The 13,424-nt window shown below is 48.0% G+C and overlaps 1 protein-coding gene across 1 annotated transcript in view; it reads right to left on the bottom strand.

Moving 5' to 3' along the window:
- PRSS16 (serine protease 16) overlaps window positions 1-12,489 on the bottom strand; it is a 422,739-nt gene extending 410,250 nt beyond the window's left edge. The window contains exon 1 of the mRNA XM_069644381.1: window positions 12,276-12,489. Within this exon, the coding sequence (XP_069500482.1) occupies window positions 12,276-12,345 (70 nt within the window). The 5' untranslated portion in view covers window positions 12,346-12,489. The remainder of the gene's footprint in view (window positions 1-12,275) is intronic.
- Between the last annotated feature and the right edge of the window lie 935 nt (window positions 12,490-13,424).

Raw genomic sequence — 13,424 nt, 5'->3', positions numbered from 1 at the left:
CCCGCGTAGCAGTACTTCCTTTCTTGGTTCATGGTTCATACAAAGAGTCTAGTTTTGATGGCCTTGCGGAAGGCCACGTGGGAGTCAATTACCCTGATGTGAGGAGGGAGACCATTCCAGTAGGTGGCTGCCAGTGTTGGGAATCTGGTGCCGCCGGCACGAGCTTTGCATGTCCTTGGAACAGTTATGTTGGAGGGTGTCCGGTCAAATGGTTGACAGGACAATTGGTCGAATTTTCTTTTTATATATATATATATATATATATATATATATATATATATATATATACATATATACATACATATATACACACAGGCTGACCCCAAAGTTCATTTTTAATTAGCACTTTGGCTGATGGAAACTGCAGATAAGGGTGACTGTGTGGAAGATTGTCTGTCTTCCACTGTAAATATTGGGAGGGACGCAAGATGGCACTAAACCAGTTAGCTCTTTCTCTCTGATCTGTTATTGCTTCCACCTCTGCACCCCAGATTTTCCTTTTCAAAATTTGTTTGCTCACTTTTGCACCCTTAAAAGGTCTACCCCTTTTATGTTCACTTTGCTCTCATGTACCCACCGACCCTATTTTTTTTTTTTAAACGTAATTTATTGGTGTTTTGTATTAAGCGTATACAAATACAGACATATAAACTAAAAACAGTGAAAGAAACAAAAACGGCAGTCTTCATAAGGTATGGTGCATGTCTCTCGGGTGGGTGTAAGGAAAGAGACATCGTATGTCTCGGGAAACTGGTGGAGTCTCAAGTAGGGATCATCATCGCAATGATAGCTCAACCGCTCAGTTGTGACATGTTGTTGGGGATTGTCAAGGGGGCTTGTGGTCTGCGCTGAAGGATATGTCTCTCAGTAGGGCCTTCCAGGAGTCTAAGGTGCCACTCGCCAAGTCTCCAGTGGAGTTGGCTCCGTCTTGCCAGGCCCTGGTTTCAGCTGCTGTCCATCTCTGCACCTCCTTCAACCAGTGTTCGTGTCTGGGGCCGGCTGATTTCTTCCATGCCATGGCTATGGTTCTTTTTGCTAGGATGCATGCAATGTCCATCATTTTTACAAGGTGTTTGAGTTTGGTTGGTCTGGGGTAGGTCCCCAGTAAACATTCTCCCGGTGTCCACTTATATCTTTCCATTCCTGCGTCTGTGCAGGTCTGTTTGACTTTGGACCACAGTTCCATCGCTTTAGTGCATGTCCAGAACATATGAATCAGGTCCGCTCTGTCGTTCCCGCACCTTGGACATGCCGGGGAAGCTCGTTTGTTGAAGGAAGCCACCCTGTGGGGAGTCATGTACGTTCGATAAAGGACGTTCAGCTGGATCTGTCCAAATCTGGAGTTCCTAGACACTTTCTTGGGATATATTAATGCTCTTTCCCATTCCCTGTCTGTGAGCGTAGTTCCGATATCTGCTTCCCATCTCGCCTTCAGTGCCTCACCTTTGGGGTTGGGTTTATCAGTGAGTCTGTTGTAGAGCCTGGAGATCGGTCTCCAGCCGTCCTCAAGATCGTGCATTTCCTGCAGCAACGGGTCCGGAGTGGGTTCCTCTGGCCAGCCGCTCCAGTGTTTCTTGGTGGTTTGTTTGATGCGTTGGTACCAGAGAAACTGACCACTTGATAGCCCTTCTTTGGTCTGCAGTGACTCGAGTTCTCTAAATTCTCCCTCCTCGAACATATCTCACCATGTGTAAATGCCCGCCTCTTCCCATCTTCTTGCTGTGGATAAGTCAGATTCTGATTTGCACACGTCCACCAAGATGGGGTTGTCTGGGGAGTACGGATGTTTCACCTGCCTGATGTAGCAGGTTCTGGCCCATACCTGCCTGCCAAGACCGATGACCAAGGGGGCGTCGGGGGAATTGTCGTAGGGGGTTCCATAGGGTTTCCCTGGGTGTTAATTTGGTAGAGAATTGACTCAGGAGTCCCAGTTCAGCGGACGGTTTGTCCGAGAGCCACTTCGTGATGTGACTAAGCTGCGCCACTAGTTAATATAGCTGAAGGTCCGGTAGTTTTATTCCTCCCTCCTTGTGTGGGAGAGATAGTGTAGCCAAGGACAGTTTGTGCCTGTTGGGACCCCACAGAAAGTCTCTTATAAGCGCCTCTAGTTTCTTGAAGAAGGGTGGTCTTACGTAGAAGCATATATTCACGAAAAAATACAGGAACCGGGGGAGAATTATCATCTTGACAATCGCCGCTCTACCAACCATTGCCAGTGGGAGTTTAGACCAGAATTTCATGGATCAGCGAAGGCCTGGTATGGCCGCTTCCGTGTTGAGTTTGTGTGTGAGCATCGGAGTGTGGCTCACTTTAATTCCTAGGTACCGGAACTTATCGAGTTGCCACTTTATTTCTATAGCTGGGAGATCAGTCTCTGCTAGGCCTCTCAAGCCAGCCAGGGGGAATGCTGAAGATTTGTGTCTGCTAAATTGTATTCCGGAATATTTCGCGTAATTGTCTAGTACCTCCAGTGTGATCGGTGCATTGACCTTGGGGTCATTTAAGTACAATAGGACATCATCAGCGTATAGGGAGATTATGTTGTAGGCATTGCCCACCTTGATGCCAGCGTCGAAAAATTGTTGCCTGAAGTATATGGCAATCGGCTCTAGGCCGAGTATATATAGCATAGGCGAGAGTGGGCATCCCTGTCTTGTGCCCCTCTGTATTTGCCAAGGTTCTGACACAGTTCTGCCTGTCTTTACTCGGTTTTGGTGTTATATAGTACTGTGATCCATCTGATGAAGCCCTCGCCAAACCCAAATCCTCTCAGTACCTCAGTAAGCCACTCCCAGTAGATGGAGTCGAAGGCTTTGATGGCGTCAAGTGATAGTACCGCTAGGTCCTCATCCTTTTCATAAGTTTCTGCCATGATGTGTTGAAGCCTTCTCAGGTTAGCTGTGGTGTTGAGACCGGGAACAAACCCGTTTTGGTCTTTGTGGATTATGGACCCCAGCACTCTGGCGAGTCTACCGGCTAATATGGTGGTGAGGATCTTGCTGTCATAATTTAGCATGGCCAGGGGGCGATAGGAGTCGCAATCAGTCAGTGTTTTGTGTGGCTTGAGCATGGGAATGATTATTGTCTCCTTCATAGTGTTGGGCAGGACCCCGTCTGCATAGGCCTCTTGATACACGTCGTGCAGGATTGGGGTGAGGGTAGATTCATATGCTTTATAGAACTCAGACGGGAGGCCGTCACTCCCTGGGGCCTTGCCGGTGGCGAGCGATCGGATTGCTCCTTTCACGTCCTCGGCCGTGATCTCCTTCTCCAGTTCGTCCCTCTGTTCGTTGGTTATCTTGGGGAGGCCTATCTCTTCCAGCGTATCGATGATTTCGTCTCTGGGAATTTGTGTGTCATGGGTGTACAACCTGGAGTAGAATTTGGCGAATGCCTTGTTAACTCCCATCTGCGTCCTGTGAGGTGTCCCATCTTCGTCTAGTATCTCCGTGGGGAGATGCTTAGGGTGCTCTTTCCTGCACAGCCAAGCCAACAGCCTACCAGGTTTATCCGATTCTTTGTGGGATCTAGTAGTCTACGTTGCATAGTCGAATTTCTCTAATCTGTCCCAGGAGGATTGGCAATTCTCACGGAGCTCTTTCAGTTTCATCTCGACTTCTGGAGTGATGTTAGAGGAAGATTCCAGGCGTGTTATCTCCAGTTCCTGTGCCTCAAGGGACGCCTTTAGTTGCCTGCGGGTACCGCCAGCTTTCGATATTATTTAACCTCTGGCCACCACCTTCATGGCCTCCCACAGCGTGCTCCAGGAGGATACTGAGCCCTTGTTGATGTCGACGTATTCTTCAAGTTTTTCGGCGAGGTCCTCTCTGAACTCTGAGTCTTCGAGGGCCGCGACAGGCATCCTCCACATAGGGATGGGGGGGTCTGGGTCCTTTAAGCTGCCATTGCATGATCAGTGGTGAATGGTTGGAGACCGATCTGCCCAAATACTCTGAAGTCTCCACCAATGGCATTTGTTCTCTATCAACGAAGAAGTAATCAATTCTTGTGTGGACTCTGTGTGGAGCTGAGTAGTGGGAGTAGACCTTTTCCGTGGGATGTTGTTCTCTCCATATGTCCATTAAGTGAAGTTGCGCTAGTGTCTCCATCAGGGCGCACGATGCAGGGTTTCTTGTTTGGGGAGGTGGTATTGATCTGTCCATGGCAACATCCACAACACAATTAAAGTCACCGCCCCATATAAAAGTTCTGTTTCGGTGTTGAGCCAGCTTTGCACTGATCATTCCGAGGTGCGATGGTATCCCATGGAGTGGAAAGTATGAGTTAACTAGGCAAATCGGCATCTGCTCTATGGTGCCCCATATGATCACAAAACGACCTTCTTTATCAGTCTCGGACCCTTGTAGCTGGAAGGGGACGTTCGGGTTTACCCATGTGAGCACACCCCTTGCATATTTGGAGTAGGGGGATCCCTTCAGCGTCCCATCCCATCGGTCCGCTAATTTGGCCATGGCATCTTCTGTGAGGTGGGTCTCTTGTAACATCGCAATTGAGACTTTCTTCCTTCGGAGGAAGGATTGTATGCGGTTCCGTCTGAGATACGAGCCCATCCCCCTCACATTCCACGTCATCACGTTGAGTTGTGACACCATTGGGTCGATGTTTCAGGGCCGGCGGGAGGTTCCATCCTTGGGGCCTGGAGTGACGACGATCCGTACTCAGGGGGTCGCAGACAGGGACGGTCTGGATCCGTGCTTCTTATGTCATTTCTTACACCCGGCATATGTTTCTTCGACAGCATTGATTTGAAGACTGTGTAACTGTTGAAACAAACAACATAACTCAAACTGGTGCGCCCAGCGACTACTCTCTTGTCATGGTGCTCAGGCGCTCTCAAGCCGTCTAAGCCCATCCGGGCTTCGGGCGCGAGTTGGGTCTGGTGGTGACCTGACCCGGCTGGGTTGTTCGCTGGGGGTTGGGCTGGGACCCGGCGAAGAGGCCGAACGAGGGCCGTTTCCATATAGCATGCTGTAACTGGATTACCTTCTGAGATTCGGCTTCAATTATTACTGTGCTGTCTCAATGCTGTATGTGTCCTGCTTAGGTAATCTGAGGAGCTTAGTCCTTATTTCGTGGAGTGTCTCTGCCATCGGCAAGATTATGGTCCTCGAGCCACATGTTGGCGGCCTCTGGGTTTTCGAGGAATATCGCTCGTCCTTTGTGCATAACTTTCAGGCGTGAGGGGTAGAGCAACCTGTATTTCAGGTCTAGCTGGCGGAGCCTCGCTTTGATCGGTACGAAAGAATTTCTCTCTCTCTGTACTTTCTGGGTGTAATCCGGGTATATGGTTATCTTAGAGTCCCCCCTTTCGATAGGACCTTCTTCCCTGGAGTGTCTTAAAATGGTTTTCCTATCTTGAAAGTTTAGTATTTTGGCAATAATTGGTCGGGGATGCGAGCCAGGGGGGGGCGTTTTTGGAGGGACCTGTGGGCCCTCTCGACCGCGAATCCCTGTGTCATCTTCCCGGCTCCAATCTCTTGCAGTAATAGGGATTCTACGTAGGTTGTAGTGTTTGAGCCCTCACTTCCGTCCGGAACCCCCAGGATCCTGATGTTGCCCCGTCTGGCCCGACCTTCAGCCTCCTCTGCCCTTTCTTCGAGAGCGTGTACTTTCCGTTTCAGATCGGCAACCTCAGACCGTAGTGTTGCGGCTGCCCCGGCCGTTTCTTCTGCTGAGTTCTCAATAATCGTCACCCTTTCCGTCAGGTTGCGTGCGTCTTGGCGGATGAGTTGGATGTCAATTTTAAACTCATCTATTTTGGAGTCTATGTGGGTCCTCAATGAAGCAATGGCTTCCAATATTTGAGAGTGATTGTCCGTGAATTCTCCCTCTTTTGTTTGGGTGTTTTCGGCAGCGCTAGGTCTAGCCTGAGTGGGAGTTTTCGGCTTGGCAGAAACGAAGGAGTCCATGGTGGCTGCTTTGGCTTTATTCCTGGCGGCCATTTTGGAGCGGCTCTAGTGATGTGTCTAGGGCTCTGTGTTGGGGTGAAAATTCGAGTCCCTTCTGCGGGGGCTTAGGTGATATTCACAAGGTTGTTGCGGGCTGCAAGTTCAGTGCAGATGGTAGGGGGCGATTAGGAGTGCCTATCCTTGGGTCCGTGTGGGCACCCAATCCCAATTATATAGACCCAAAAAAGGCTGCTGTTTCTTAGGGGCCGTTGCCTTCCCCCCTATCTTGAGGGCTACTAGCGTTCATGTGGCACTGAGATAATGGTGGTGATGGGATTAGGTTCACCTCTTGTAGGGTTGTAAAAGCGACTCACCAGGTGTCCGTGGCTCCTAATTTCAGGGGACTGTGGATGAGTACCTCTCGTGACTGTTGCAGGGTTGGTCTCGGTCTGACTTGCAGCACTGCTTCCTCTGTAGCTCCGGTGTTCCCGCCTCCTGGTGTCCGGGTCGCCAAGAGATTCGGAGGGGAGGTGTGCCGCAGGGACTGCTCCTCCGTGGTCTCGTCGCCGAGTTGGCCGCAGCGCAGAGCCGGGTGTGGGTCCAGGGACCGTGTGCTCCCTCGTCGGGCTGTTCGCGGCGCTGGTGGTGTCCGCGTATCACGGGCTGGGGATGATTCAGAGGCTCCGCTGGATCAGTGGTCGCGGAGTGAAGTGGCCGCCTGACGACGGCTCCGGAGTCTGGCGTCAGCTTCGGGCTGCCGCCGCTCGGGAGGACGCTCCCTGATGCAGGTTCCTCGGTTCTTGATTCACTGCCGCCCACCCTGCCAGAAACCGCCGTCGGAGGTACTTCTCCGGCGCCATCTTGAGTTCTTGTGAGGCAGGGGGGTGCAGTTCGGGGCCGCTGGTATCGTCACAGGGGTCCGGTTCCCTGATTGAGCAAGCGGGGCTTGTCGGGATCCGCTTCCTCCACCTCCGTGGTCCTTTATTTTTGTTGCAGCTTCGCTCAAGCCGGGATAAAGGATCTGGAAACGGCATCTCGGCCGGAGCTCGGCGGATCAGCCTCTGAACGCCATCGGCTCCAGGCCACGCCCCCCTACCCACCGACCCTATAACTTTCTCTCTTGTCCATCTCCCCTCATCACTTCTGCGAGGCTCTTTCATCTATTTTTTTCTCACACATCTTTCTTCCTAAATCAATTGTCTAATTCCCTTCTCTTCGCTGTCCACCTTTGCTGAGCTCTATATTCCACTCAGACTGCAATGGCCTTATACATGAAAGGCCTTCATATGCGCATGCAAAAGGCTATTTGTCATGCATCTGAAAGGCTGAATGGGCATGTGTGCATTTTTCATGTGCATGCATGTGAAAGGCTACAGTTGTACCTGAAAAGCTATGCTGCATATGAAAGGGTAGGTGTGCACATGTAAGAATGAGGTCTAAGTCTGCATTTCTCATGCAAAGTTGCAGTGCCATGGTATGTGTTGCTGTGTGTATTGTACATGTTACCATTTGGACACCATCTTAATTCAATGACTGCACCAAGAACTAAAATTATGGTTAACCCATCTATTACCAGGTTCCATAGTCCGAACCAAGCATACAAAGCGTAGACTAGTGTTTTTTTAATGAATGCACATGCCATGTGATGGGAACTTGATATGCATGCTGGCATTAAACTTATGACAAACATGAACTTTCCTTTCCATTGAACGTTGCCAGGTTTATAATTTAAGTGGCTTTGCAATACACGAAGCGTCCCCTAATTTGCATATGTATTGACATCGCCGAAGAGATACCACAGAAAATGAGCGCATATGTAACCTTAGATACTAAATGTGATGATGGTAAAATGCATTACAAAACGTTTTTATAAGTAAGCCAACAGACACATAACTTTGCTTTGCATATTAATTGGCATTATTATTGTATATGAAGCAGTACCTTGAGTGAGCTTTTTTGTGTAGCATACACGTCAACTGAATGGCCTATGGGCACTTCTGTGAGATCTAATGATTTGCCAAGGATCACACACGTTAATTAATTGTGAAGCCAGGATTTGAGACCAGTCTGCAACATAAGGCCCTTAACCAAATATCTTCCCAGCTTCAGTTGGTGGTAGGAAATAGTACTTTGGTTTTAAATAACTCTGTTTTGTAGAGGTGCTTGGAAACTTACAAAAAAATCAATCATCCATGCTGTAAAATGTATAAATCCATGTTGAGAACAAACACTATGGTCGTAGCTTTAGTTACTAATTCTTGAATGGAAAATTACAAGAACGCAAAGTAATTTTAAGCTAAAAAACATCCTACGAGTTTGGTAAATGTACGATTAAGACTTAGACACACATAAAAGGTATTGTATGATAAGTTCACCTTCTTGTAGTCATTGTTTGACAGAATCAAGCTTGCTACTGCACATCATGTGATGGGAAAGTGAACACTTGTCAGAAACAATGGTTCATCAATGAACCACCTCTAATAAGGAGTGTGTCATTTAAAGGCTCTGCCGATAGATATTTGTTTATTTTATTTATTTTTACATTTGTATAGCGCACTAAGCCAAAGAGCATTTATGCACTGTTGCATGACCAGTTACTCAGAAACGTACAGACATTGGGATAAGCACAGTGTAATAGTTATTCAGTCAAAGTGACTGTAGTTTGGAAGTTCAGATCAGGTAAGGGCCTGTGTCCAGCATTCAGGCAAATAGTAGTGTTTTTAGAGTTCTTCGGAAAGTCCAGTAGGAGAGTTCAGCAAGTAGGGTGGGAGGGAGTAGGTTCCAGTGTTTGGCAGCTGTGGCTGGGAAACTAGAGCTTCCAGCTTTGGTCCTCTTGTATTTAGGCGGAGTGATGCGGTTGGCGTAGGCAGCTCTTGGAAATGTTGTTGACTATTTGCGAGGCACTAGTGGGAAGCCCTGGCCGTGAAGACTCTGGTGCATAAGGGCAAGGGTTTTAAAGATGATCCTTTCCTTGACTGGTAGCCAGTGGACCGGTCTTCTGAGCCCTGAGATATGATCCCTACGTGAGAGGCCAGTGGCGGCCCTGAGAGTGTTGTTTTGCACAAGTTGAAGTTTGGCGAGACGTTTGCATGAAGTTCCTACTAGAGGGGCGTTGCAATAGTCCAGTCTGGATCCAATTTTAACCCTAGCAATGGTGAGGCAGTTTTGTTGGGACAAGAAGGGTCTCACTGTATTAATAAGTTTGGAGTGGTATGCTGAGGTTGAAGCTATGGCATTAACCTGCCTGTTCATGGATAGGTTAGGTTCCAAGAACACACACAAGGTTTTAATCGATTGCGAGACGGTGATGGGGATATAGTCAATGGTGAAGGAGGAGTATGGTTGGTCCAGCTTGCTCAAAGTGGATAGGGAGCCAATCAGCAGAAGCTTGGTTTTCTCTCTGTTGAGACATAGCCAGTTTTCTGCCATCCAGGATTGGATTGGATTGTAGAGTAGATGGAGTTGAGAGTGTTTAAGTCGGACAGATAGTCACCCGAGAGGGGGATGAGTACCTGGGTGTCGTCAGCATAGTTTGTATACGAGATGCCCAGGGCCTCCAGAATTTTGAACCGTGGCCTTGTGAAGAGGTTGTAGAGGGTGAGAGCAATGCATGAACCCTGCGGGACCACGCATTTGCTGGTGCTAGGGTTGGCACAGGAGGAATCAGAGAAAACCTTAATTGCTCTGTCTTGCAGGATTAAGGTTATCCAGTTACAGGCCTTGGTGGAGAAGTTAGCTGCAGTGGGGAGATGATGGCAGCGGGTCTTATGATCTAGCAGAGTTGTAGCAGCAATGTGTTTTTCTGACTTTAGTCAGCATTGAGACAGCTGAAAGAAGCAGGTAAGCAGTTTGATGTTCTCAAGAGTGCCAAAGGCAGTACCACAGGACCTGTAGTGGCTCAAAACAAGTCTACCATGGTTGAGCCAGCTCAAAAGGATCTTGAGATGGTAAACAGGATCCTGAGATGTTTCTGAGTTGCTAGAAAGCCCAATCCAGGGCACAGGTGCGTCCTTTGATTCCACACTTCCGCTCCAGAAATCTTGTGTGGCAACTACAGGGGGTCCTCCACCTCTACCAGGCAGGGTCCGTTTCCAAAGCATAGGTAGCAGAGAGGCCTTCATCGTCAGAATTGTCACCCCAAATGTTCCTTGGAAGCTTCTGCCTTCATCTATATGGCAGAGGGCTGTGGAATTGACTCAATCCCCAATGGAGTTCCAGGTGAATATTTCTCATCCTGTAGTCCAAAATTGAAAAATCTAAGCGGATTGGTCCAAAGCCAGCCTTTTGTCAGGGGTCAAATCCAGGCTTCTATAACAACTGTCTTTGCCTTCTGAGTTCCTACCTAGAGTACTGTAGCTGCAGGAAATGTGGAAGAGGCAAGAAATCTAGGGAGCCCTAGCAGAATCCAAGATGGTGAAACCCCTCTCTTAGCCTAACCCCCTCTCCTGGGCTACTCTAGATCTACTCCCCTTCCATGTCTGCCTGCTTCAAAAGGACTCCAGTGATCAGCACCCTCATGTGACAGTGTCTGTGTTATGACAGGACAGTCTTTGAAGCACTGGTTCCCAGCAGAACAGCAAGGAGAGTTTGTATGTCCTAAATAATGGTGCCTGGCTTCCTCAGAGGTTTCAAAAAGGAGCAGCTTATTGGGCAGGGTCCCACGTGTTGTGCGTACACCTAGGCCAGACAACTGATACACACAAGCTCTGTCATGACTGAATGACCTCTGCAAACCGACACCAACAAGATATCAAAATGTGTGGCTGTTAATTGTATGATTCCAGTACCCACCAAGTCATAACCAAACAGGGCTTATATTTACAGATTAACATGCCACCAGAGTGACTAGGGCACACAATTATACAATTATAACAGACCGAACCAGAGGTAAAAGGCCACCTCTGCTTGTTTGGAACTTTGTGTTCCAGCAGCTATAAAAAAAAATGAACATGTGACATTTGACCCTGTCGTGCTGTCACAGCAAAGGGACATTATTGCCCTATGAGTTTGGCATAAAGCATTTTAAAATAGGGGGTCCAATTAGAAGACCTCCCTTTCAGAGACGGAATTACCTGCATCATTCTACTTCTAAACATATTTCACTGACAACTCCCTAAAACAACACTCTTTCATTATACGTGTTGGAAACCACATGGTAAGTCTTTTGAAGAAACCATGAGACGGACAGACTGCATGGGTTGTTTTTATTTAACACACACACTTGCTCGCCCTTTCTGCCACTGACCCAGTTGTTATTTGCAATGGGATCCTCTTTCCGCCAGTCAAACTCTTTAAAGAAGCTGTGTTAACTCAGTGCATTAATCCATCTGCTACAGAGATCTGTGCAATCCAAGAGCCTTGAAATTTGGTAAGGCCTAAGTGTTGAATCTGTTAGGAGTCAGACATCATTGTTAAACACGATCATACTAGTGGCACTCTCTGTGTTAATACTTTTTGGTTTGTGTTGGTTTTGCCTCCATCTGTAAATAGCCAGCCGTACACGACATAGTTAGTTAGGAGACTGTAGCTGGCCCCCTACCCGAAGTCATTGCGAACCAGAAGCTATTTTTATTGCAGTCTCTGTAACATGGTGGTCCACTACTGGTAAGGTTTGTGGAGGAAGGTTCAAATCCATCTGAGCTTTGGTGTGGCTTAAGAAGTAAGCATTGAGATGAGAAAAAGACACCTTTGAGTTATGTCTCAATTACTTACTGGTAATCTTCATTACATTTAACGCTACTCTTCCCCCGCACAACTATTTAAACCTATCCCTCCTTCTCAGGGTTTGGGATTATAACTCGGTAGTATAACGGGCGGACTGTGGGTAAAAGGGATAGTTGAACACCCCTATACACAGGAGACTGGGTTTTAAAGATGTTTCGATAAAAGGGGTTCTGACTTGGAAGTGGGACACCTCAAGAAATAAGCCCTGGGATCAGGATGTGCACGATGTGGAGCAATAAAGATTACCGGCAAGTGATCTAGACAAGATTCGACACAGAGTCACATTACACTGCACCATTTCGGCAGCCATGTACTTGATGCACGTACAATTCCAGGTAACAGAATGCAAAGCAAAGTCGGTTAAACAGTCAGGACTGGCTGGCGTGTAACAGTCTAAAGAGATGCATTGGCATTTTTCATTCGAGGCACTGAGCTGGTCACGTGAGCAACGTTTATTCATTTTCTTTCCGTTAGTCAAATGGGGAAACAAAACTACACGTTCCAGAAAGCACAGAAAATAAATGCAGACTGCATCATGCAACTCATGGCTGACATAAGAAAACCTGAGAGCGCTTCTACTGATTTCTTTTGTCAAGCTCTCTTTATTCCTCTCAGCCGGTCCTTTAACCAACCCAGACTCACCAGTAGATCCCAGACCGAGCAGAGACTGCAACACGAGAAGTGCCAGCACGGAGAAGCTGAGCTCTTTCATGCCGGCTGCGTCCAAGGAACTTTTCTGCTAAAATCCTACACAAACACTCGAGCGCTCCACCCGAGAAGAACCAGCGGTTCACAGAACATCCACTTCAGGTAAAGGAGACAAGTCCGAAGCGTACTTTCCCCTCACTGTGCCAACTTCCTCCTCACATGACCGGCTCTGGCTGGCCTCACATGACCGCCTCTATGCTCCGCTGTGGTTGGCTGCTGGAAGTTTGGGTAAAGCTGTGCAGTTTCAGTTTTGTTTTCTACCTTGTGCTTGCTACTCCAGAGATGACTAAAAATGCTATTTCACAAACAACGCGGCGTCTCTGAAATATAATTCCGTTAAATCGCATCAGGCGCTCCAGCAATCGTCACTTAAAAAGGCACGTTGTTTTTCTCTATAGGTACCCTCAATGTGGTTTGTTGGGTCTCTTTTATGTGTTTGTGGAATTCGGTGTTAGTTCTTATGTCAGTTGCGGCGTATTTGCATTTGCTTATTGGTTTAGGTAGTTCCGTTTATCTCAGATTTTGCCAAAGACCTTCAAATAAAAGAGTTGATATAAACCAAATAAAAGATACTAATTTCGTGGAGCTCGAAAGTCTGAAAAACAGCCCTGCATCTCTGAAAATAAATAAAATAGTGAGATCAAGTATAATATTATTTGAGATGGGGTCATGAGTTTGGGGTTAAAAGCCAGAAGTCCCCCTGTATATCATTGTGTAGAATCGCCCATGGTCACCTGAAAAGGGACACGGCAGAGCGGGTGCAAGAGTCCGCTGACCCACATTAATGTGAGCGTGCTCGGCGCGAATAAAGGAGTTGATGTTTAATCCTCATGGTGTGTGGTTGTGCCTGCATGCAACTTGCGCTGCAAACTGGTGCGCCCTCACAGAGGTTGGGACACCGCGTTGGCGAAGATGAGGCGAACCCGCGGCGACTGCATGTGGCAACGTGCCATTCTCAACTGAGCAGCCCGCTCCTCACTGGCTCGGGAGGGGAAGGAGGGGCTAGGTTGAGTCCCAGCCAGCCCAGCAGCCTCCTGGAGGGAGCGCATCCAAGGCCTGCAACGCCTGCTCACGTCCAAGAAT

This window comes from Ambystoma mexicanum, chromosome 2p (genome assembly GCF_040938575.1).
Source record: "Ambystoma mexicanum isolate Mex_15411 chromosome 2p, UKY_AmexF1_1, whole genome shotgun sequence".
Classification (NCBI taxonomy): Eukaryota; Metazoa; Chordata; class Amphibia; order Caudata; family Ambystomatidae; genus Ambystoma; species Ambystoma mexicanum.
Note: the sequence above shows the minus strand (reverse complement) of the source record. Positions and strands in the feature narration are given on the sequence as shown.